The sequence below is a fragment of the Bombus impatiens genome, unplaced genomic scaffold, assembly GCF_000188095.3.
Source record: "Bombus impatiens unplaced genomic scaffold, BIMP_2.2 scf_0257, whole genome shotgun sequence".
NCBI classification, from domain to species: domain Eukaryota; kingdom Metazoa; phylum Arthropoda; class Insecta; order Hymenoptera; family Apidae; genus Bombus; species Bombus impatiens.
In genome coordinates, this window is record NT_176676.1 from 72,815 (window position 1) to 99,500 (window position 26,686).

A 26,686-nucleotide genomic window follows, 5' to 3' on the forward strand; every position below is an offset into this window, starting at 1 on the left:
GCAGTTCAGTTATATACTTTATAAAACGTAGTAGGAACTTTGGTTTCGCTGGGCAATGTTTCAAGAGCAGTTTCCTCTTTTTGTTCGTGCCACGAACTTATCTTCCTTTTCATTTTTTTTGTTTTTTTCTTGTTTTTTTAGTTTACTGTCATTTATTTTTCATCTTCGATTATTTAGTATTTTCCATCATTTTTTTCTGTTTCTTTAAATTATTTTCTATTTGTTCTTTCGTTCTGAAAACACATAATTTCGTTATTTTATTCGTCAAGCGTAGCAATGCGTGTATTTTCATCTCTGGATACAACCTGAATGAGAAAATTCGGCCGGAAACTGCTATAAAACATTCGCCCGTGGATCTATCTTCCTTAGAAATATGACACTCACGAATACAGTTCACGTTTTTTTTTCTTTAATACTCATGTTTATATTTCCGTAATGACCTATTGAATATCAATTTTTTTTTTCACGAAGAAAATACACATGATTCGTAAATTTGTTTTCTCTCTCTCGTTAGCAGTATCTCTTTTGTTCACACTCTCCCTCACTCGTTCGTAGTTTTTTTTCTTATTTATTCTCTCGTCAACATCCACCGCGCCATTCTCCCCCGTTAGTTTTTTTTCCTCGTATAACAAAATTTAATAACCGGAATATCTCTGTACAAACGTTTTCATTCTTTTCTCTCTCTCTCTCTCTTTTTGTTCCACCCCACTCCGTCCCTTTCTTTTATCAAACAGAATAACATACACGCCCCCCCCCCTATCCCGTAATCAAAATTTTGAATTTTGAATTATCCCCATATAACTCCACTCTTAACCGTATACCATCCCATCATTTTCTTCTTATAATACATTTCCCTGTCTCCTTTACACCGCAAATCTTTCTTTCTCTTTTTTTTCTTATTCAGTTTTCTGTATCTTCTATTACCTCCATTTTTATGTGCTTCGTTTAGGAACAGATCACTTTGCTCGTATCTTTAATGGTATCCTAGAGAGTAAAATATCTTAAACGTACGCGTTTGTCCTTACAAATTTAGTTTTCATTTTTTTACCCCCCTCCCCCAACCCTAACGTAATTTTTTATTTTCTCGTCGATAACGTTTCAACCGTGCAATTACACAGTTGGTCCATTAAATCGTCCATTAAATCGTCCGTCGTTGTCTAGTCGTCGTCTGGTCATCGTTATGTCGTGTGCATAGCTACTTCGTAGCAGTCACGATTATTAAAAGTAGCATTTTTAGATTCTTACGATATTGCAGTCCCTAGGTGTCGCCTTAATATGTACACTCGCTACCCATTCGCGCTCCTAGCTATGCTCCTTGCAAGGATCTTCAGGTTTAATAATTAATCGTACTGAATTAGCCCATTACAACGGCGGGGTATCGAAGTACAATGTGTACCTGTCTGTATGAACGATGTATGTATGTATTATGCTGTGTGTATGTGTCATGGTATCATCTCCTCTTTTTTTTCTCATTATGTTCCTTTAAACGCACAATCGTCGTGTATATCTGTGTATGTAACGCGTGTAATACTTCTTTTTTATCTCTTTTTTAATTATACTCGAGCTGAGAGATATTTAAGAAATCGTGTCATACTATTATTTCTTTTGGGATGGGTTTAGTTTCGCCTACAGTATCGTTTATTAACGGCAAGGAAGGAAAAATCGTCGAGAGAGAACAATGGTCGATCGGTCGCGCGCGCTATTTCTGTAGTATTTATTTTTTTCGCATTTTCGCATATATTTTATAATATTTTTTTTTTATCTTGAAAACCCACTATCCTGCCCTCCAGTTTAGTTTAGTTTAGATTAGACTGAAAGAAAGAGAGCCCTTTCACTTGAAGCGGAACACATTCAAAAGTAAACGCTATTATTTCTATATCGCTTAACCGGGGAATACATGAGATACTTTTATCCTTCGTGGATGGTCGATATTTTAAGCTTTTCTCGTAAAATGTGGTATTATAATTTATTTTTATTTAGTTTACTCTTCCTCTTTCCATTCTCCTTCGTCTTCTCCCTTCTTTTTTTTTGCATTTTTTCTCTTTTTTTTCTTTTTACTCTTTTTTACTAACGAACCATTCCTCTGGATGCGTTAAATACGAAGATTCGTCTGTGGAAATTGGAAACCTGTCCCTGGTCGTGCCGCGTCCCGTCTTCGCTCGAAATACGCCATTTTCGTGTCTGTTGCACGACACGACACGATTCAATTTGCGCGCTTGAATCGTACACCGGAAGTGAAATAAATGTTCGCCAAAGACGACTCACGGCATCTGTGATTCACTACATTGCTATTCATTAATGTCCTTGCATTGGTGAATTTGCAACCGAATTAATATCTTTATCCAGTGCACGTTGCCTATTTCATGGCCGTATTATACGCACATATACATATATAATATGTACACGCATATGTATATATGTATATAGGTATATATTCAGCTCGTACTTATTACCATGGAATTTATATCGGTGATATATCGATCAGCTTCGCGCAATTCTATATTTATTTCTTGAAAGTCACTCATCTTGAGAATCGAATGAAAGCGGAATAGGAAAATCGAAGATGCCATATTGATGATGATCATCCAACAAGCAATCTATCGATTTTCTTTGAGAATGAAGAATGATTATTCGAAACTCTTCCTAAAATTGCTATTCATTCAATATTTTGCTTTAACTAGAGATACTATAGATAAAGGTTGTTTCCTGTATTTTTTTGTCCTAGCTAAAGCAAAAATTGAATCAATTTTTCTTTTTTGAAGCGGTAATTCGATTGCATATTTTCCAGGCACTAAAGAAAGACGGGACACGTACCAAATATAAATATATCGATACAATCACCAGCGGCAAGCAGATCGAACATTTAGGAACGAAAGATGCGTAAATGTTTAATACGTATACCTCTTTATATGGCAGATTATTACGGACTAGTACTTTTTTTCCATGTTACTTTGCGGGGGAAAAACCTCAAACCACCTTCAAACGTCCCTTTTTCTCGGGTTCGAATAGAATTTTAAAAGGGCATCAGGAGGATCCTTATGATCGATCGATAATATACTTTCAAAAAGACATTATTGCGTTAATTTACTCGCTACAAAGTTCCTTCGTCTTCTTCTCCTTTTTTTCTCTAGCTTCATATCCCTCGTGACTTTTGCTTTTCGATCGATTTTCTTTTTTTTTTTTTACCTAAATACACGCGTATAATTTACAGACGAGCACACCCAGAGAACAATATGGTTGAAACATTTTTTATCATTTTTTCTTCCCTAACGAAGCCTGTAAACGAGTGGTTGTTTTACCGGTAAGAATGAAAATAAAAAGAGTTGGATGATGGATCGTCATAAACGATAGCGGCGGTACTGTCAAAACTTTTCCGTTGCTATTTCCTGTGTGGTCAAACTGAATTGTATCCCGCTGTGTATGGCATGTGAATGTGACGGTACTGTTGTTGGCTGTTTGTTATTATTGGTATCCTGTTACTGTTGCTGTTCTCGTTGCTTCAACTATGTTCCTTCCTGTGTGCAAGAGGACCGAACACACTGGTTTGTTCCTCGGTCTCGTGGTTCTCGATGGGACTTCGTACAGAAAATATCATTCTATCTTTTGGAACGATTTAGAAGATTTCGATCATATCTTCTGCACGATCCTCGTTTTGTGCTTCGTCTGTTGGTTTCTTAATGACAGACGATTCTCAGTAGCTGGAAGCTTCTCGATCGTTTCACGAACTAGCGTTATCTGTGCGATTACTTAATGGAATTTACTTATCCTAGTTTCACGAGCCGAGACGCGACTTGATAATTGTTGTTTGATTTACGTCTTATCGCGTTCTGCCCCGTGACAAATGGTACACGAGTTCTACAACCGAATATTTATCAAGAATTTTCTTCTATTATATTTCTAGAAACTTACGAGGTGTCAATTTTATGTTTTACCATCAATCGATAACATTTCGTGTACCATTTATCAGTATGTATATTACCATCAGCCGTTTCTTTATCGACTATCGATAATAAAACTGCATTCTTTTCATCTGTAATGAAATCTTACAATTTTTTATCGATTTCATTTCCTTCTTTCTTCGTTTAACATTTATCGGATAAGACGATGGCGGTTAAGGCAATTATCAACGTTAAACGCTCGACTCCTGTACATCACATTAATCGTAGGTTTAAAACTATTTACATATAGGTCTCGTATACGCCTGCAATCACAATGATCTTTACATCGATCGTCGAGAGCGCGCCTTTAAAACTTCATGATTCGCCGGTTGTCGCCGAGAAACATGACTTTTTAAAGCGATTCCTTCGGACGCGCTGATTTGTCGGAATTATATTATTAACGCGAGATTCGGTGAACCCTTTTTTCCATTCTTCTGTGATCTCCGTTGTCGAAATCCCCAATTCACGCGCAAAATCTCATCGATCCATCCCTGGGTTGATGCAAAGCGACCGATGAACGTAAACGCGATTCGAATCTCGTGGAATTAATCCGTGCAACGTAAAATTCGAGTCCTTAAAGCTTCTTCATTTCTTTTTTAATTATTCTTGTTCACTGGTTCCGTTCGCGACCAATCTTATCCTAGCACTTTTACACAACGTCCTTCGACATCAGTCTCACCGCGTTCTTTAGGGATTGCCTCTTGTTACAGAACCAAATCCTGATCACTTCTCTGTCGTATCCGAGGCGTTGCGCCAAGTTCGTAATTTCGTTGCCTGAAATAAGTACAGAGGAAGACGATTATTAATTTTTGAAAAGAATTTTATCTTTTTTCTTGCTTGAATGTATTTAATAGGTAACGAGATTTTTTAATTTTTCGTATTTAGAATCTTTATATAATATGTCAAATGCTTGGTTACGACCATTTCTGTATGAAATTCCATTCGCTAGAATTCCTAAACTTTTGTAAAGAATGGCAATTGCAAAATTTCTACCCATAACGCTATAGTGAGAATCCCAGGCATTGAAAACTGTTTTTATCAACATCTTCCATTATGAAAATTTCAAATTACAATTTCATGCTAATACAACTTAACTTTTCTCGAGGATTCGTTAAAAGTGAATCAAGATCTTTACTAAAATACGAAATACGAATAACAATTTAAAAAAAAAAGAAATGTTCGTTCATAGAATGCACGATATTAGCAAAAGAAACAGAGAAACTTACCATTAGGATGAGTATTTCTATCGAAATGAGCGTTCAGCAGTTCCAAAGCCTGTGGAGTGAACGAAGTTCGTCGCTTTCGTTTCTTGTTCGTTTCCACGCCGATGAAATCTGTCAGCTGATGTAGCCCGCTCTTGTGCCTGAAACCAAACGCACTATTCTCATTCCTGTTCCATAAAATCCATTAACGTTATACGTTTCAACAAATCAAATCAAAATTAGAAAATATATCTATTAATGACAGACACATAAAAAAATAAAATAAAATAAAATTCAGAATGAACATGCGTGTCACAGGAATGAACATCATGATCCCAATGATATGCTGTGTTAACTAAATAATGTCTTGAAAAAGACAATAAAAAGAGCAGGGAAGGAGGAAGGAGAAGCTCCCTATGGACAAACCGACTTGATTGCGAGAACTGAATTTTCATTTCGTGCCAATGCAAATACCTCGATCATGTTCTAATCAAATATTAAAACAAAACACGCGAATTTGATCGTGTGTTAACTCGGCAAACTTTCTCTGCATCAAAGCGATTCTCGTGAAACTGGAAGCGCCATAAACAGACAAAAAGAGACAGATCTGGACTAACCGATTTCATCCACTTCCATATTATCTTCCTTTCTTTTCAAAAAAACAAAAAGAAGAAAAAAATGTTAAAAAAAGAAATTATTAATACACATGGAAATGTAAAAGAATAGAAAATCACAGATTCAGATAAATTTGGGCAAATCAATTTCATCCATTCCCTAACTTTTTCAGATAAACAACGAGTAAAACCAAAAAGGAAGGAGAATAAAAAAATAGGATAAATAGGGAAAAGTGGAAGAATAGACAAATAGAGAAGAGGAAACATAGTGGGCATTTTGCGAGACATTCATCCCCCTTGACTGATTGGCCCGCGTCCCTAGCCGACGAACTTTCACGAATGGAACGGTCGAGGGTATCGCGACGTCGCCGTCGCGCAAATGAAATTAGCGATCGAAGCGTCGCTGCCGCTTCGAAAAAACCTCGTAACCGTAAACAGGAGAACTTCCGCTGGGAATCGCGACTAAACGAGCCAAACGCGTGAGAAAGGGTGAAATGTAGCGAGAAAGACAGAGACGGCGAGCGAGAAGGAGAGGGAGAGAAGAGGATGAAGGGTCGGCCGTCCTCGACGCACACAACACACAGAGGGTTGGCCGACGGGGGGATAGAGGCGTAGGTGGACGCCGCTGTGGAATTTATGTTTTTAATTTAACTCCGTATGACCAACTGTCGAGCCCCGCCGAAAAAAGTGCAGGCTGAGCCATTAGCATCGCGCGGTGATATTTCGTCGAATCCGCGAAAACAATATGCTAATGGAGAAGCCGGCGAGCGCGAAGAACCGATGCTTCGAAACCAGCTACCCCCCTCGGACAGGGGGGTGAGTTTTCAACGGAGGCTGACGAACGACCATGGGATTCGAGTAGGGGTGGTACGGGGCGATACGTCCACGCTACGCCGCTGTTTAATAGGGAAAAATTAATGGGGCATTTAGATGGTGATGAGGTAGACTCGATGGAATAAGGAAATGTTTTAGTTCGAATTTTGTACGCGTTTCAGGAAAAAATGGTAAAATATCAGTATGTTATAAATTTATTGTAACAATCCCGTTTCGTTTTCGATTTCGATTTTGAAAAATAGATTATATAATATAAATATTATTGCGTTGAAAATGGTAATCTGATGGAGAAAAATTAATGGTGTATTTAGATAATGACGAGGTAGGCTTGATGGAATAACGTGATATTTTATTTCGAATTTTTTACGCGCTGCCGCTGAAAATGGTAAAATGTTAATATATTGCAATTTTGTTGTCATAATGTCTGAGAGTTCTAAGAATGAATTACAACATATTAATTCGTTTAAAGATGGTAATTGCGATGGCATAGTTTCATTCCTGATATTTTGTTTATTTATTCATTGTATTTGTTTCTTTTACTTGTTCTGTGTGTAGACATCATCAAGTCTTGATAATACGTTAAATATTTATGTATCAATATTATGTATGTTTGTATCAGAGAAAATTATTCTATTATTGTATTAAAATAGTTATGACGGGTAGTTTTATTTATCTGGTTTTTATTCATTTTTATACAAAAAATCCACCTCTAGTTGGAGATATGAAATATGTTGAAGAAATTTCAATGTTCTTAGAGATGTTATGGTCTGAATAAAATAAAATCAATTTCACTGGCATCTTGTTAGTTAACACTCGTTATTTACTCAAATAATATTCAGGGAAAGTTTTTAGCGATCTTCAAAACTGGTATAAACGTTATTGTATAGGAAACGGATATTGTATAGGAAACAGATTAATTTCCTAGTAATTGACGAGAAGTGGTAGAATTTATTAATTTATGTGATTAATATTAACCATACGGTAATTACATTTTTCCTATACAAGAGCTTTATTTTTAGTGGCGCACCGGTCTATTAATTATATTTGAGTCATTGGTGTAAAAGGCTGATGGAGTTTGTAGCATTCGTCGAAATGTGAATTCAGCCATTAAAAAAATGTCGACGCCCGAAGAGTTGAAAGGCTACGCTCGAAGGGAGCAATTAAAAATGCAACAGCGGTAAAATATCTTCCAAGGAGGTCTGCGAATTAAAAACGGTAGGTATTATTATGAATATTGTTTTAATCGTTTATCAAAGCAATTGCCGACATTACGGCCGACTAAAATGCAAGCTCGAGTTCCGAGCACTTATTAAAAGCTAGTTAAATAAGGAAAGAAACGAAAAGAGAGAAAGAGAGAGGAGAAAAAGAGGAGCACAAAGCTTTCAATAACTGAAGACACGCGACACAAATTAAAAGGCGACCGCTTCAAAGCGGTCACAAATATCGTAATTGCTTCTCTTGCGCCAATTTACCACCGCTTTCAATAATCTTAATAAACCCTTCCGCCTCCAAAGGAAACGTTATTATCGCGCGCGTGTATTGCAGGCGAGAAAAGCTGACTGAAGAAGAGAGGAAACTCGTCGGGACGAGTGACGAGGGTTGGATAAAGAGAGTGAGAGAAAAAGAGGGAGAAAGGGAAAATGTGGAATCAAACCGGCGTCGAGGGTTAGCCCGAGCACGTATTCCCTCATAGGTGAGAAGCCAAATGAAGAGAGAAAGAGGGGAAACGCGGTAGGTACGTAGACGAAGGAGAAACAAGGACAGGGATAAAACGCGGTGGCGAGGTTTAATCCGCGAGGGCGAGAGAATAAGCAAGAGGAAGCGAGAATTAAACGTCGTCGTCGAGGAGAAGAGGAAAAAGAATGAAAGGAGCCTCTAACACCGAGCCGACGTGTCGCGTTCAAGACAATACGCACCACGTCGTCTCTTTTCTTTTCTTTTTTTGAAATATGAATCACGACCAAGTACGTGCTATCAGACAAACGTTGAAAACGTGCTTAGTCAGCGGGGAGGTTTGATTCTTGTCTCCTCTAAATCCGTCCTCTGGATCGTTGGAATAAATCAGCTAATCGAATATTTATTAGAAACTCCTTATTGGCTGGCATTAAACAAGCTTAAATCTTGCCGAGAGGTATATATACAGTAGCTCACGGAAGTCTTCAAACACTTGTGAAAACCTTTTATGAATATATTATATGCGTTATACGAGATTTTAGAATTTTATTAGCACTGTAACGAGGCTTAACTATCGCGGTAATACTATTGGTAAAGTTTGAAACAAATCCGAATAAGACACATAGGGGTTATAAAATATTTAGTGCAACTACATATCTCACAGGGGTCGCACAAATATTTAAATTATCTTATGTGCTTATAAATTACCTTATATGCTTATGTGTAAATTTATTATGTGCTTGAGATGACCAAGTACTGTATACTAACTTTTTATTAAGTGCATATTTGCAATCAATGTGTTGTGAATTCTATATACATATTCAGATTGAATTTAAATTTGCTCGACATCTCTCATTACAGTGCAAATGAAATTTCAAAATCTTTTACGTGACACATACGACTTGGACATAAAAGTTTTCTATAAATATTTGCAATAAATATCTTGTAACTTCTATATACATTTTCAGACTGATTTAAAATTTGCACAACATAATAGTAACAATCCTGTCTCGTTATAGTGCGAATGAAATTTTGAAATATAAAATATAAAATCACAGACTTGTAAAGGCGAGAAATAGAAAGAAATAGCATTTGAAAGATTATGGAAACACCTGGAGCCATTGGAAATCTAGAAGGGAAGAGAAAATATAAGCAAACTGCGTAATAGACGAAGAAATAAACGAAGAAGGAGAGAGATTGTGGCGTGGGTGTACCATGGATTGGCGAGTGTTAGCGTTTACGCGACCGTGTAGAAATTCTAAGTAGAATAAGGAAGAGAATCAGAGGAGTGAAAGAGGGAACGAGAAAGAGGCAGTAAAAGGAGGTGGAGAAGAAACGACAGGAATCGTGGGTAAGAGCTTGGTGGGGTAGAGAGCTGCGAAGGGAGGGGTACATCAGAAACCTGATTTTAATTAGTCCACAGTTTAATTACTCGGCAGATAAATCGTGCACGTGCACCGCATAAACTAGCCGCTTTCATTTTTCCCGGACGCGGCCGGCACGGTCGCGCTTACTTCTATGCCGCGAGAATGCAGGATGGGTCATTGTTGCTCGGTTGGTGCGCGAGCGAAAAGAGAAATGACCGTGCTTAAACCGTCATCGAATCGGTTGGATAATAGTCGGCTGCGTTAACCGGCTGACGGATCCACAGGCTCGTAATCCTTCCACGTCCAGCTCTATGCTCGGTTTCGAACTCAGTTCCTTTGAAATCCAGTGATAATTGAATATTTTTTGGTCTTTTCAAGATCGGATGAGTATATGGAACGGTCTAATGGGTTTATTAAGAATTCGTAGATCGCAATGATCATAATTGGGTGTATTACGCTGCGGAAAAATTATTTAATTATGTAGGACATTTAAAAATATTTAACAGAAGGATACTTTGACAAGTATTTGGTCTCTAGAGCCTTTCGAATTTCTAACAATTCTCGAACAGTTGTCAAATTTAAGGTTTGTAGAAAATTAAGACATTCTATTTTGTTAGAAATGAAAAGTATTCTTTATTCGTATATTTATATATTTGCTCTAATGCGAATATTTTCTTCGAAACGCACCATCGTCTTCTTTACAATTTTATTATAGTCATCGAACTTCTATGCTTCGATTTCACTTCTTTTCCAATAAATATGTTTAAGAAAAATTTTACGACGAAATTGAGATAAAAAAATCACATGTTCAACAATTGCCCATTATGTTCGTCGAACAAAAGAAATATTTTTCCAACGAGAAAAAAAGATTTGATTCAATCGAAAATGATTTAAAAAACACAGATTCTCACATTTTTTTTAGAATGAACGCCTCGTCTGATCATTCACATTCTACCTGGAGTAACGGGATGATGTGGCGGAAAAGAGAAAATGAGAGGACTTTCGCTTTTCATTTTGAACGAACGAGTAATCAAGGAACGAATCATTAAACGGGAAAACGGTTCCGGGCCAATAACGTCGGGGATGATTCGCTGTATCGCCGTGCAAAGGTGTTAATGCATAGTCAACAAATCATTTTGTTCGTTTTGGGAAAATCTGTTGATGTTACGCCGCGGGAATGCGGAATGGGTCATTGTTGCCGGCTCGGCCGCGAAAAGAGAAATGACCGCGTGCTCCTGTCATCGAATCATCCGGTTCACGGTCGAGATACATGCTGCGTACCTCGATACGCTACCCTACATATATAAATACATATACGTACATGTGTATTTTATAACACGTCTGTTGTATTTGCACGTGTTTATATATATCTTTTTGCATATAACACACGTATATATACTCTCCACACTTTTGCCGATAATAAAATGGCATCGCGGTGAAATCGAAACCATAAACCGTGTGTTAGGTGTCACCGACTCGTGAAATTCGATTGATTGATACTCTTAGATTGTGATATTTGTTCAACGACCATTCTGTATCGTGGGAATATGAACGTCAATTTAAAGATTAGATAGAATATTTTGTTACGAATATTCGCAAATTATGATTTTTTAAGTTGATGATTTAAAATACACACTGTGTGAGAGGATGAACGTTTTTTTTTAGACATTGCCACTAACTAATGAAGACTTGTGACATTAGCTTTCAGAGTTCCGAAATTTTTTAAGATTTGGATTATATTTGAATTAGATTAGAGCTCTAATGATTTTGACTCTTAAGCTACAGGAGGAATCTAAATGCTACATATAGAAATTTTTTAGGATTAGAATATTTTAACCTCAGCGGCTTAATGATTCTTAAGCTTCTTGGGAAAGTTACTACGGACTATTGATACGCACTTTTAGAATGCAAAGAAATCTGATAGTCATTTAAATAGATAATTCTAGGAAACAACATTTCTTTTCACGAAAACCCACAAATACCATTTGTGACATTCCAAATCCGAAACCTCCTTACGTGACATATTGCAAAACTCGATACTTCACTTCAATTTATTCCTATCGAAGTAAATTTCCTATATTACAAAATTAATCTACATAAGATCAAAAGCAACAATAAACCATGAAAATTTCGCAAGAATATCCACGGTAATGGAAATAAGTCGGCGTGCCGCGTATCGTTCGTTATGAGGCCGGTTGTATCGGTCGGCCACGGTCGAACGATGAATTAAACTTTAAATTTCGCTAATTACAGATCCTGATACAGCGTTCGCAGAAAATCGTGGGATGTCGGTGTGTAGGTACGTCGGTGCACGCAGTAAAACCGATACCTCGAAGGAGGAAGCCGATAGGCGACTTCTTTCGCGACACGAATAAAACCGGCGGTACCTGTAGCAGCGCGGAGAGCACGATCCCGCTAACGGTTTCCCCCATTCTAATTAACATTCCGCGTATTTATTAGACGCGGATCTGCAATTAATCAGGTGGATTCAATTAGCGAATTACCAATTAGCACGCACGCGTTCACACGCTCTTGGACACTGCTTGAGATCCTGTTGGACGGTCGTTGGATAATCATGAGTTACGATATACGTCGTTAAAACGGCAATCTTGTACGTGATCGGACGATCTTCACGAAATTGAAGGTGATTCTGAGCATCATTAATTTTTTTCAATCAATAAAGGAAGAAGTTTCGGTTCTTCAAAAGAGAGTTGAATATGTATTTGGTATTGTGCTTGACTTGAGAATGCTTTGTTGGAGAGTTTTAAGATTCCAGTTTCAGTACCGTTGATATCGGGAAATTTAGAAGAAAAAGAAAACGTTCGGAAAATTTAAGGAAAGCATTCGATAAGTAATGAAGCTTTGTTTTTGAAGGAGACGAGTACTTGGTGTACTATTGCACTTGACAGTAATCGAGCTTCAGGGGAAGAAATATTTAACCAGGATTTGGACATGGATTTTTAATTTGTATATTTAAGGTCTTTTCATATTGAGAAATTTAGAATGTTAACGAATTTAAGATCTCAGTTTGAATACCTAAGGTATTTAGATGTTATGAAATTCGAAGAAATTAGAAATTTTAGGAGAAGTGTTCTGTGAAATGTGTCTCGATAAATATTTTTGAATTTGATTAAATTTGATCTTCGTCGAATTCAAGTTTATCAATTCGTTCGAGGAAGATTTTTTCAGAGGTAAGATTATAATGCCACATCTTTACTTTTTCTTACATCATTACAAATCCACAAAATGAATTGAAATTGTAAAATGACATTCCAGATATACTCACCTCTCTTCAGCCTCTTTCATCCACCTTTCAAGGACCGGTTTTATCTTCTGCGCGCTCTTTGGCGTAATGTCCAACTTTTCGAATCTAGAGCCAACAATAAGTTATGATTCTCGTTCTGTGATCTCGTATCTTATATAAGATGAAAACTCGTGAAGGAAGAAATCGCACTTTCCACGCCAAAGACGTAAAGACACGCTATTCGATCATTTAGAAATACCAGTCACAAATATTATCAATTAAGACACTTCGCGTAATTATGTTCGAATGAAAAGGTATAGAATTGAATTGACAGAAATTCTTTGCGTCTTTGTTCGACTAAAGGAGCACTAAAAGGCATGCATTGACTCAAAAACAGGACATTGACAATGCGTGCATGCTTAAAGGTTCTGGTGATACCGTGTATGATGTTGCCAACGCGCTTCGAGAGCTAGTGTTCTTCTGCGACGAGCGTAAACCAAGTTCATTATTGTGAAGATTGAGATAATTAATTTAGAACAAGTATCAAAAAAAATTAAAAAAAAAATATCAAGACGAAGATCGGCTAAAAAGGAACACACTCTCGTCGACGGACGTCGATCTCCGCGATTTCTTGAACGTGTTCTTACGCGTTGGCGACATCATGCCCAAGTTTGCCAATGCCCTGGCTCGAAGAAATCGTTAACTTTCAGAAGTGCTCCTTTCGCATTTCATTTATATTTTACTTTTTATCTTTCTTTTCTCAGAAAACGGAGTTAGAAATTAGTGATAGTGCTTTTGCAGCTATACCCAAATATGCCCCATATGGTACTAAGACGTGGTTAAAAAGCGACTAAACGTTTCGTCTAACGAAACACGAGGAGAGTCGAACAGAGAAGATCGACAGACATTGGACAGAAAAATAGAAGAAAGATCAGGGCGAGAGTATTCGGATAGAAGTTAATTCGTACTAACATAGTACGCGTGTACGCTTGTTCCTGTATCAATTTCGTTTATGTAATAAAATGAAAAAAAAAGATATATATATATATATAAAACAAAGGTAAATTAACCTGCGAAGGTTTGATTGTTTCGTTGAGAACACTCATTCCGAGCTATTCGTACGCCTTTTAACATATGCACACGACGATACCAAATGTACGGATTCACATGCTTGGGTATAACTGCTATGCTTCCAGAGGATTTGAAAAAGTTTTAGATTTTTAGGTAAATTAAATAGCATGAGGGGTGAACGTACGTAGCTTGCTGCTGAGAGGCAATCTGCGAGGCAGCGTACATCTGGGTAGCCAGGGCACTGGGGAACAATCACCAATGCTTAAATTAGTCGTTACGATAACAATACTATATGGATGTAGAAACAGTGTTTCTACTTGCCACCAGCATTACCACTGTGGTTCCTTTCGTAATTTCATATATATTTTGGAAAGACATGTTATTCGTCAAACTTGAGGGTTGAAGATAGTGTACTCGATCTCTTAAAAATCATAATTGTAAATGAAACAGGTTTCAGGAACCACCGTGGCAGGTTACACATTAGACATTTCCCACAGAGTACGATCACATGAAAATTCAACGACGTTTTCTCTCTTAGAGTCTGTACTCGAAGAGCGTCGAACATGATCAAATATACAATATAGTATACGACATGAATCAATACAAATCGGGATAACTAACTCTTTCGTTTAAACACTATGTCCAAAATGAATTGGTTACTTGGGGCCACTTTTTGGATTACCAATTTCATCACATATACTGTTGCTTCATTCATCACGTATACTCCTTTTTTAAGGTACAAAAATATAAAATAGGAAGATATGTTGTACGAACTCGTTCCTACGAATAGACACTTCCCTCAATTTTCATTCGAACAAAAGTGTAGAAAACACGAAACAGAGAGATTAAGAAAGACAAAAGAGAGTGACATAACGAATGTCAGGATTTTGTACGCTGACTCAGTGGCCAATTTCATTTGGACATAGGACAGAGTGGAAGGATGTATGACCATTTCGAGGAACTTTCAACTAACGATAAGTGTCCCTTAGCCCCGACTTTTCTAAATGAAAGAAGACATCATCGAGATTTACCGTAGTTTAGAAATGTATATAGATTGTTAGCAGCCAGACGGGGAACTACCGAAATTCACCATATTTTCCCCATTTCCAGTGACCTGGCACACTGTCATATCATAACCTATTAACGTGTTCTATTTCTGTGTCTCATCAGCGACGTCCGTTTCAAATTATTCGCCATAGAAGAAGATAAAGAGAGTATAAAAAGAAATTAAAAAATAAAACAAAGGGAACACGCGACTGTTTCGTCGTACACTCACCTGCATATGGCACTTTGGCTGTAAGCTGGCCCCTCTGTCACACTCAGGGCCTGTCCTACCTGGGTCTGCGTCAGACCCAGCGACAATCTGCGAAACTTGAACACCTTTGCGAACTCCTTGATCTCGTCCAGATTGATGCCATCGACTACGTTGTTCGTGGCTTCGTTGATCGTCGGCTGATCTGCAATTATAGTTTGCAAATCTTCCCTTTGGTGGTCTTAGAGGTTTAAAAGGAATCAGGAATCTTGGACGTTCAAAGAATTTTTTTATAGCGTAAATCTGATTATTTTACTACTGTATACAGTTCATTCTGCAGTTGGTCAATTATTCAAAAATTTTCGGTTTTGGTTGATTTATAAGTAATAAGAAACAGATATTTGAAGAATATTTAATTTAAGAGCAGTTTCAATCGCTAGATCTAAGGATTGTTTTCATCCTTTCAGAATTAGCCATTAGTAATAAGAAAGATATGTGTTCAATATTTTTCCAATTATGTTCCACACATAAATACAGATTTTTAACTATTTTCTGATTCTCTGATATCAAGATCTAATCGTAGAATCAGCGGTTATGGAAAAATATATCTTAGGTTTATCAGGCATTAGAACACTCTCCTATCGAATTCCTGAATGGATTAAAAATTTTCATTTCTCTCTTGATTTCTGACTAACGAAACAAGATTTATTTTTCTTGGAATGACGTACTCAGACAAGGATTATAGGAATTTCCCAACGAGTTCTAAATCGATTCGAGGAAATATAATTTGCTCTGGAATGAAAACTGTCGATTCTTCCTCGATTGTTTGCTAAGAAAATCCACTTATACCGATATATTAAGAACGTGTTTTGGCAGAAGATTAGAGAAATTTTCGATGGAGTTGCGGATCGATTTCGCAGGAATGTTTCGAAGTTCCATCGGGAGTCTGCTTAATGACATCGGGCGGCTTCGTTAAAGCAGCTTCAGCTACACCGATTTCACTCGTAAATCTGTCACCCCGAATGTATACGCACGCAATAGTGGTGCCCACATGCCCCGCAATCTCGACCAGTTCGAGCCGGCTTTCTGTGCCGAGCAATAAACTGCAAATCCTTCTTCCGAGGCACGCTGTTTTCTGCGATCATTAATTTCCAATCGAACGCGAGATCCTCGTCTCCGCGTGCGGACAAAAACGCATCGACGACGATCCTCGACTTTCTCGTGCCAGCGATCCTCCAGTTTCGATGAACGTACAAGCATTTTCGAGAATCGATACGTACAAGGAAGCGTAACCTTCATACTCGCAATCAATGAAGAACGTAAAGATCGTTAAAGCGAATCTTTACACGGGAATATGTTTGTATCGAAATACCAACATTCAGGCTTTTAAAGCATTTAATGCTGTAAATACATTATGTTCGTTTTGATATTTTAATGAAGTACAGAAATAAAAATTTATAATCCGCTACATTCTGCAGTCGAATCGAATGTTTCTTTGGTAACTTTGTATTTTAATTCGATGGAAGTTTGTAATGGACAGTAATTTTGTTAAAGAGTACTTTCACGTAGCACATACAGGCACAGTGATCATAGCTGTGATAAATAAATCAACACGTGAACAAAATTTTTACATTTTCTTGTAATACAAATTTTCAATTGCTATAGTACAAATAATTGAATCAAAAACCAAATTGATCAACTCTAGTTCCAGAATCTTTTAGAAATTAAATAGGTCGATAAAATTTATCAATTTGACTGGTATGTGGACCAAATGTAATTTCTCCACAATGGGCATTGCAAGATGAAATCTTTCAACATTTAAAGGCTAATTTTGTGACGACAGAAGAAATCAAATATCTATGACATCTATGAAAAAAGCACGAATGAGCAATGTGTTGATGGAAATTTATTCGTCCCTCAAAATTTACTCTCCATTATCAATCTCTATTCATCGTGTTTGAAATAAGCAAAGCATCTAACCTTCTTTTAAATTTACGAACCGTTGCTCAAGGATCGGTTATCGGAGATAGGTTAACAAAGACGCAGATTTATTAAGTAACGTGGCACCGGCAATTGAGAATCGTTAGGCTCGATACGTCCAACGATTACTCTGATCGTTGCCCGCGGAATGACGAAGTGCCAACCTAAGCAATGATTGTGAATTATTAAAATTATTGTCTGCCGGCTGTTGAGGTTACGTGTACCGTAGTCAGAATCTTTATGGCTTCCCAGAAGGCAGCGAGGCAACGATCTAATACACCGTAATGAGCCGTGCATTGTACGATATCCTATTAGGATTATTAAGAGCTTCGCGGCACGGCTTGAGCCGCCGACATTATTATTTATCGGCTTTGACCGTGCATTAAATGCTGTATCGTCGGAGGAAAGAAACGTAATTCGAAGCAATTAGACAGGAAGAATCGTTGAATTTATAAAACATTTTTATTTCCTGATAAATAAATGATTCTTCCGTCGATCAACTTAACTATCAGATCATAACGCATCGTGATACATCGGATTGTGCCGGATTGAAACGTTCTTGCATCGGACTGACGATCAATTTTATGCTTTTATTCTTGAATGGTTTGCCAAAATATAATTCGTCAATTCAAAATAAAGATAAATTTGTTTGGTGAATCATTCAATGACATCCTTGTTGAGATGCATATACCCAAATATGGTTGACCAGACAAAATTTTTGAAAAAATGCTTCACCTTTTTGTTCCTATTATTACATTATCAAACTATTTTACATCTTCTCATCTTACAATTAGTAACCTCTATTTTCTCATACATAAAATGAGAATATTCTTTTCTTGTCTAAGTTCCTCTGCCTTTTTCTCGTCTAAATATGATTCATGAGATAATTAACACATTAAGGAAGTCTGAGCAGATTCATATTCTTATGAAAATATCTAAAAGAGAAATTGTTAGCAGAAAATTGTTTCAGCCCCTAAAAGTGAATTCTTTCCGCCCATAAATATAGCTGACTGTGGATGTGTATAATAATACAATTTCATAATTTCGTGTGTGAACTAAAAAGGTGGAATGAATATATGAAGATTAATTCTATCTAGTATGAATATATTGCAATGTGTATTTATCTTTATGTATTTTACATATTATGTACATTTTATAAAATTATGCACCCTTAAACTTCCCATAAATGCAGAAACATGCACAATCTACTAATCAACGTTAGTCACATAAATTCTGTAAACAATTTCTCCAACTTCCTAAATTGCCTAACTTATCTCAACCACCTAAAGACTCTTACTATCTTACTACCTATCCCAATAATTTCAATCTGGACACTTGAAGACATTCCTTTCTTCCCTAACTTTTATCAGGAAATTTCGAAAACTGAACATATAGCATTAAGAAAAGAAAACGAAATGAGAAATTCGATCTTACTAGGTGAATCATTGAGATCCTCCTCTTCTTTTTTGGCGTTGTGCATGCTGCTCGGTGAGGGCTTCACTCCGGCTCCGCTGGGTCCGTGCGTGGTCGTGATCGTAATTTCCCCATTGCTAGCCGCCAGTCTGTTCAGAGCCGAGGCTGCGGATACCACAGACTCGTTCAAAGGCGACGATTGCTCGGGTCTCTCTCTATGATGCTTCTCCGTCGGCTGTGAGGAGACACAAGGGGATTGGTAGTAACGGATTAGTAGCTCAATCAGTATCAACGACAATGCTTCATGATTCTCTTTCACGCCAATTATGCACTTAATAATGAGACCTCGTCCTATCCTTCTTTTATCGTATTCTACCTCACTCTATCTCTTGAATTCAAGACACTTTAAAGACTAATTAGTGGAAGAAACGCCGCCTGAAATACTGAAATACTTTCTTAACAAGATCGCTCGCTATCGAGGAACTATTCCGCCCTGTTCCGTTGATCTCGCGACGTTTTTTTAAGCCCTTTCCACCTTCACCCACAGTTTCGCTCCGTATATCGATCCACGAATTGACTCGCTTGTCTATCGTTAGCTTTCCGGTAGCGGGATCGTTCGTTAGAAGACCAGGAGTGACGTTAGTTATTGATGAAACCGGGATAAATCAAAATTCCTGCAGCGGAAAAAGTATTCCGATTTCGCTCCGCTGGTCCTTTCGCAGATGATAATTGTAGCAAACAAGCAAGATGTTGCTCGGATTGATCGTGTTCTCCCTGGTTTACCGAGGAGAATAAAAGGAGATGAAAGAAAATGGCCTTGCACAGCACGTCTATTACGATGGTAAGCTTACACAACGTGAAGTTGTTTCTAAATCTCGCGAATAATCGTTCAAGACGATTAATTTGAAAAAAGTTATTCAAAAACGCTCTGTTATGTTAAACAATGGGACAAGATTTTTCGCCGAGTCTTGAGAATAAAATAAAATCTGTCAGACACGTTTCGCTGAATTCTTAATCAGCTATATCGAACACGAAGTTTCTTCAGTGGAAACGTTTCAGTAAATATGTATACCTCGATGATTAAATTATCAAACGGGATCTATTAATAGGATTTCGTTGTCGATGGCCAGGCAATAATCCAATTACAGTGGAAAATGGCAAAATTGCTTTATTTCATAAAGCCGCGGGAATTGATCATTTTTCGAAGTATTCCCGTGAGAATGATTGTAACGCGCGTGGAAAAGGCATAAATTATTCAGCAAACGACGATATATGTAGACGCACCGTATAATGATTTATGTGGGAGCTGTGTCGATGACCGTGGTGTTGAGGAGATGTTGTTAGAAGCGGTTGCTGAGAAGCCTGAGCGACCTGGACCGCCTGTGCAGCCTGTGCCTGAGCCGCCTGCGCGGCCTGAAGTAGTTGCTGAGGCTGCATCGCGCTCAGAAGTTGCTGGCTGGCCGAACTGTTGCTTAGAAGGTGAGGCAAGGCAGCGGGACTTAACCCTAATCCTGATGCTAAGCTGGGACTTGTTGGAACTGTTACGTGGAGAAAGAAAACCACGATCCAATCGTATTTAATTTTCAGTCGTCTCGTTTTATTCATTGAATTTTTCTATAATTACTTTCATATCATTTTTGGGGAATTTATTTTATACAGTGACCGAAAAAGATTATTTTTGATCTTTTAATATTAGAACTATTAAAAAAGTTAAAATATAAAGGAATCAGAATTTTTCACAAAAAGCGTCGTTATTTTGATCACTGCATTCTTTTGCAATTAGTTCTGTACTAAATTTACTCATAAAAATTTTATAAATTTACAATGGTGCATTATTAGAGAATACCAATACGAAGCGTAGTTTGTTACGGAACACCAGAACATTTCTTTTATAAGATGTTTAAAGAAGTAAATCTAAATTCGAGAAATCAAAATCTACTAATTTAAACTGTTTTATCCTTATCAACTTTTAACACACCGTGACTATAAAAGTTTCCAATTAAATGACAATCAGGTGAATAGATAAACCAATTCGTATCTTTTACGAAAAAAAATTTTGCAAACTGGCTTTACCTGTAAATTCACCGTTGCTGGTCGGCGTGTTCAGCATATTCTGTGGCTGAGCGATGGATTGAAGATTCGCCAGGGTAGTAGACACGACCTGGCCGTTGCTGAGCGCCAAGTTCACCATCTGATTATTCGTGACGTGGCTGACAGGTATAGTGAGAATAGTTTGTGTAGCGATTCCTGCAAGAATAATAAATAGAGAAAGAAAGATTAATCCCGTAGGTTCCACCACGAGGTTAACAACGACACCACAACGGGTTAAGAGAAGCTAGCCTGATAATTCTATCTGTGGCCTATCCTCGTATGAACGTGTCTCGAATCAATAGATACTTCATTTCCATTATGAACGTAGTCCACGCGTCGTTGATCCAGGAAGGGTAGTAAAGTTATCAGAGTCTCATAGAGGGATTATTAGGCAACCCATAGGGCAGGTAACCTCGCAGACCGGCGTAGTTGGCAAACTATTATCGTCATCTTAATAGTGGGTACAGGTACTGGCACTGGACTAGGCTGCGAGAAGGACGCCTAATCATACTTAGAATAGTTTCGGGATTACCTCCAGCTCCGCTAATCTGATTACTCTGTACACGCGCTTAATATGATTACTGATCATGAGTACGTACCCGTGTTGGTACCTATAGCTAAGCTAAGCAAATCCCGTATTCCGAACAGCCATAAAAGTTTCGCGTTCTGAGGTAAGGTCAACTGACAATCCGATTAACGTTTAGTTCCGTTCCGCGATATTCCACGATAATATTCCGAAGAACGTTCTTTTATTTCCGAGTATCATCACTATGTATGCTGCTCGGTTGTCTGTCATTTCTGTTTCTTTTGCCTTTTACATACGATAAAAATGGACTTTCGCGAATATAGGAAAAAATCTCATTTGAACAGTATAAACTGTTGCTGTTATCAAGCTTTCTGATAGACTAAGACGAGGTTAAAGGGAATATGGGACTTATGGTTTAAAAAGAAGAGAGATATGGTGGTTGAAACAAAAGCTGGATTCAGGAGTAGTTTGTTCCAAACATACAATACGACTACGACATTGTAAATAATGTAACGTACATTAAGATTTTTAATGTACTATATGAATTAGATTAAGGCAAACATAATTCATATTTTAAAAAAGAATTCATGGTTTGATGGAAACAATAAACCACTTCAACATGTGGTTTATTAAAATCATATATCGCATTATGATATACATATATTAAAATTCTCAGTTGGTTGCTCTATTGAGACAAAGATAAATTGAATATTCTGATAACAAGAAAATTTGTCGATTGAAATAAACCGAGTTTAACTCTCTCGCTTCGGATGCCGCTTATAGGCGGCGCCGGCTAGATAACCTGTGGGTACGGGTGCCGCTTAAAGGCGGCGACCACGCGACGATTGGCACTCCATATATCAGGCATACACCAGTGCCATCTGTAGTCAATAATATATTTTTTCGTTACCGGCAGAGGCCTTTTCATATTAAAGATGTAAATTATACTTATCATATTGGAGCAAAGATTGTTTTATTAGTGTTTTATTCAGCACAGTTGTTATTTAAGACTTAGAGAAACATTTATACAGCAATCACGCCACTGTGCGCATTTGTGGCGCGTGCTTCCGTACAGGGAGAGCACTTAGGCGGACTGGACTGCCGAAGCGAAAGAGTTAAGGATAGTTTATTGTAATCACACAATTCGAATACGATTTTTCATCATAGGTAATATAATGTACATATATTAATATCCTTCATAGACTGTTTGAATCTGATTAAGGGGAATATATTTCATCGTTTGGAAAAGGAAACTATAACATGCGGTGATTACAGCAAATCAGATTTAGGAATAGTTTGACATTCGAAGATAGATATTGTAACGTAAGTACGTTAAGATTAGGTCGAATCACGATTTATAATCAGATCAAGACTTACACTCTTGACCCGAGTCTTTTTCAAGATTCTTCAATTTCTCAACGAAAATAGCCGACACATCTGACAACCCCTCGCGAGCTTATTCTTAAAAGAGTATTCTAAAGTATCCAATGTTATTTGCGTTGCCAATGATCTGTATCCTTATGACCTACTGCTAGGCGATTATAGAACGTTCGATCACTATTGCTTTCAATCGCGTTCCGATTATAAAATTATTCCTTCTAGATTCTCTTTTAGGATTCCGTCTAACATACTTTAAAGACAATTGACACAAAAGTTTAATGTGTCAACTGAGTCACTAAACAATGTAATACATATTTAATCGTTCTCTATTTTCCTCGTCGCTATATATTGGTATTTCTGAAGATCCTTTGATACAAAACTGTATTAAACTGAAAAATATTATTATTAACATTGGCAGAATTAATTTCCAATGAATATTACAATTAACAGGTGACTCAATAAAGCTGCTAATCCCTGATTCTCAGGTTGAAGGGCAATATTATAGCGTATGTTATAAACCCAAGATGCTTCTTTCTATCAAATCGTCAATTGCGAATCAATCGAGCGCAAGCCAGTTAACATCGATTGTACCGAAAAGCAGTGCAAACATTATTTGCCACCACGTAACTCGTCATCCTACCACGGACTGGTCCATATCCACGAACTTCAATCCACTTAGGCAGACTCGCAAAGTTTTCGTTGCCCCTCTTTACCCTCCCTTGTGCTAGTGTCTCATTTCCTTCCCTCTCGTACCAACCCTTGCATTCACCTGTCCCTCTTCGTTCCTCCTATGGTCTCAGTCCTCTTTCTCTCTCTCTCTCTCTCAATTGCCAGAATAGAAACTCAACTTGGTAGAAACGAAGTTAGCGCGAACCGCAATCGATATAATAGCGGCTGAATCCGCGGAGCTGTGATGTCCAGCCAAGGGAGAGAGAGAGAGTGGTATTAGGGTTAGGGTAGGAAGGAACGGACACGAGTAAGGCGAGGGGTGGTTATTCGTGGGTCTAGAAAGGGGTAGTGAGACGTTAATTATACATTGAAATTAGTTGCAGAGTTTGCCCTCTGCTCGCCAGGCCAGTCGAGGACCACTAAGTATGGACGACGGGGCGAGCCTTAGTCCGAGCCTTGGTCAGAGATAGTCGATATGATATTATATATTATATGTATATATACGTATACATATATATAATATATGTACACACATATATATAATATATATACATACATATATATATACATCGGCACATCTTGATTGCACAACATTATGCGCCGGCACATCGTGCAGATTTCACGATGAGACCACTCGGACTGATTTATGCCCTGAAATTCGAAGGTACTTAGTGCGAGGGTTATTGTTGGAGATTTCTTGTTGGTTTACTGATAGCTACGGGATACAGGGCATCTCCTCTTTCCTCGCGGATCCTTTGTCAGACAGTCTCCTCTCTTGCTCTGCCTCCTGGGTGCCGTTTAATTAAATTTCACAGGTGAGGCTGCGATTAGCCGCCTCGAATGTTTTCGGGATCTCGACAGCTGGACTTGTTGAGAGGGTCTAATGCTTTACAAGTTTGGAAAAAGGAATACATTGTGACGTGTGAAGAATATTAGAATAATGTTATATTTGATATACTGCGGGAAGATATTATATGAGAAAAGTGTTTGAAATTAATACTGTATAATTAGAATTCCTTAGAAGTCAGTCAGAAATTGTTGAGATACTTTCAATTCTGTATATTTGTTATTGAGTTTTAATAACTATTGATTAACGCATATAAAATGCAAAATATCTCGCAGATGGCTTTTGAGGATTAAATATGATACGTAAAATAGGTCATTAACCATTAGTTCCTACTTGTATTAAACTTCTAATTCAGATCATTTGGATTTTCAATATCTAAATGTTTGTAAAAAATATCTTAGAGGAAGGTCTTAAAAACAAAATTCTATAATTCTTTCCCTATCGATTCCCTTCGTCTAATATTTTAATGTTTATTCCAAATCCCGAAGTATTCTACACATTTATGATAAAAGTTTATCTAAAAAATATTCCAAATTTCAAAATATTCGACAATAAAGTGAAATATACTTCTAGTCAGATACTGAATCTACTTATTATTCCAAGCTAACACGATTCATTCTACGCATCTATTTCCTGTATAATAAATTCCCTATGAATCGTAATCGTAAAAGGGTTTGACGGACAATCGATTTGCGTGACACGTTGAACGTGGACGAGGTTTACTTCGAACTTCAGGAATGAGCCTCTAATGGGTGTCGTTGAATGCTCGTTTTGAGAGCTGAAAGGGTGCAAACATATAAGAAACGGAAGGCTTACCTTGCGATGTAGGGATAAGAAGCTGAGCCCCTTGAATGCCTTGAACCAATTGACCGGACGTTAGGATGAATTGAGGCATCGCGACCGGTTGCGGCTGAGATAATAGCTGAGGTAATGTCGCCATTGGCGTCGAACTCGGCGGCAGAAGATGAGGGGCAGCTGTCGTGTTCGAGGCTGTTGGTACTGTGCCACCTGAACATGAAAATTCATTCAGTGAAAGGAAAATCTGACGATTTAATTAGCTAGCCCACCTCTTATAATATATTGTTAAGAATACTAAATTGTTTCACTACTGGATGGTGTTTTGAGAAATTAAAATCCATTTTCAGGTTTGTATCTCTTCAAGTACAACAAAAGGTAAATATTTAAAAAAACTACCTACGTTTTAATAATGCAAATAATATAAATATAATCGAGGAGAACACCATGGTTAAATAAATATAAACTTCACGACAAAAAAGTTTTACAACTGAGCAGTTGAAATGGTAAACGATATAAGTATTAGAAAAATAAAGAAGGGGGATGTTTAGTAAGGGGGGTTGTTACTTATATGGAGAGTATGGCGAGAGAACTTACAATGTGCTAAAACAATTTGTGAGGAAGTTATTTGAATAATTGAAGCATTGTAAAAGAGTGTCAAGTTTTTCTGTATGTCAGTTTGTCAAACCATGCAATGTCTGTTTCTATCCCTACCGGAGGAGCTGACAGTGAGATTCAGGGGCGTGTTGATGAGCTGATTGTTAGTCAATCCCGCTGTCATTCCCTGGAGACCCGCAGCTAGCGACGCGACTTGCGGTAGGTTTTGTAGATTCGCTAGGTTCTGAAGATTCTGTAGGGTCACCATACCTGCCACTGATAGGACAATAAAAACATAATGAATATAGTAAATTCATTCTATTTAATTGAAAATGTCTCGTATAACATAAATATAATATATTTATAAAAGGTGTCTACAAATGTTCGAGTACTTTCGTAAATCTATATATACGGGATATTTGCAAAATCATGGTACAATGGGGAAGGAGGGGATTTCTCATATAAAAATAAGTCAAACATATAGAATAAAATGTTCCTATATGACGCTACGTTTTCGAGAATCTGGAGTTTGAATGTTCGTTGAGTACGCATGCACTCAACTAACCGCAGTCTGTTTAGTTCACCCTATCTGGCTATCTATCGTCACTTCTATTTATAAACCATGTCAGTCAAAATCTGGTATAACTGTAAATAATGCATTTAGTTTCGATGAAGTACTTATTTTGTGTTCTGTGTAAAATAAAAATAAGAAATCTGATATCCATTATTTAGACAGATTTGATAATTTCAGCGTTAAGTACGATAGAAAGACACGATTATTTTATTCAATTAATAAATCAGATTCCGACTTACTCGTCCCATTAAGATGCGCTTGCGCCACGGCCGCACGTTTCGCCTGATGCAAATTTTCAGGTGACGGACTATTCTTCCGCGAGTTCTTCATCTCATCCATCATCATCTGATGCTCATGAAGCGAGCCGGTCGCGGCCGCCACCGGTTCAGGGCTGCCAACGCTACTCCTGTCGCTGTCCTGTAACAAACGTGCGTTCAAATGGTAAATTACGAAGATTTACATAATTACAGCTTATGTTAATCATACTCTATTAAACTCTACGCTTCTATGGTTGGGAATGGTTCTGGGACACAGAAATAAAATGAAAGAAATGGGACGCTGTATCATAAAATGAGGCTTTGTTTCCAATTTTTTCCTCCCCCCCCTTTTTTTTGTCAA

The 26,686-nt window shown here is 37.6% G+C and overlaps 1 protein-coding gene across 4 annotated transcripts in view; it reads right to left on the reverse strand.

Annotated features, from left to right (window-relative positions):
* Positions 1–189: 189 nt before the first annotated feature.
* LOC100741939 (POU domain, class 6, transcription factor 1) overlaps positions 190–26,686 on the reverse strand; it is a 218,579-nt gene continuing 192,082 nt past the window's right edge. For 3 of the 4 annotated variants that reach the window (XM_033320177.1, XM_003488630.4, XM_033320179.1), the window contains 11 exons: positions 26,308–26,485; positions 25,612–25,770; positions 24,919–25,110; positions 20,663–20,836; positions 19,874–20,127; positions 18,611–18,824; positions 15,221–15,401; positions 14,129–14,185; positions 12,916–12,999; positions 5,165–5,301; positions 190–4,712 (listed from right to left, as the gene is read on the reverse strand). In XM_033320177.1, the coding sequence (XP_033176068.1) occupies positions 4,588–4,712; positions 5,165–5,301; positions 12,916–12,999; positions 14,129–14,185; positions 15,221–15,401; positions 18,611–18,824; positions 19,874–20,127; positions 20,663–20,836; positions 24,919–25,110; positions 25,612–25,770; positions 26,308–26,485 (1,755 nt within the window). In that variant the 3' untranslated portion in view covers positions 190–4,587. The remainder of the gene's footprint in view (positions 4,713–5,164; positions 5,302–12,915; positions 13,000–14,128; positions 14,186–15,220; positions 15,402–18,610; positions 18,825–19,873; positions 20,128–20,662; positions 20,837–24,918; positions 25,111–25,611; positions 25,771–26,307; positions 26,486–26,686) is intronic. The other variant, XM_033320178.1, reaches the window with a different exon arrangement.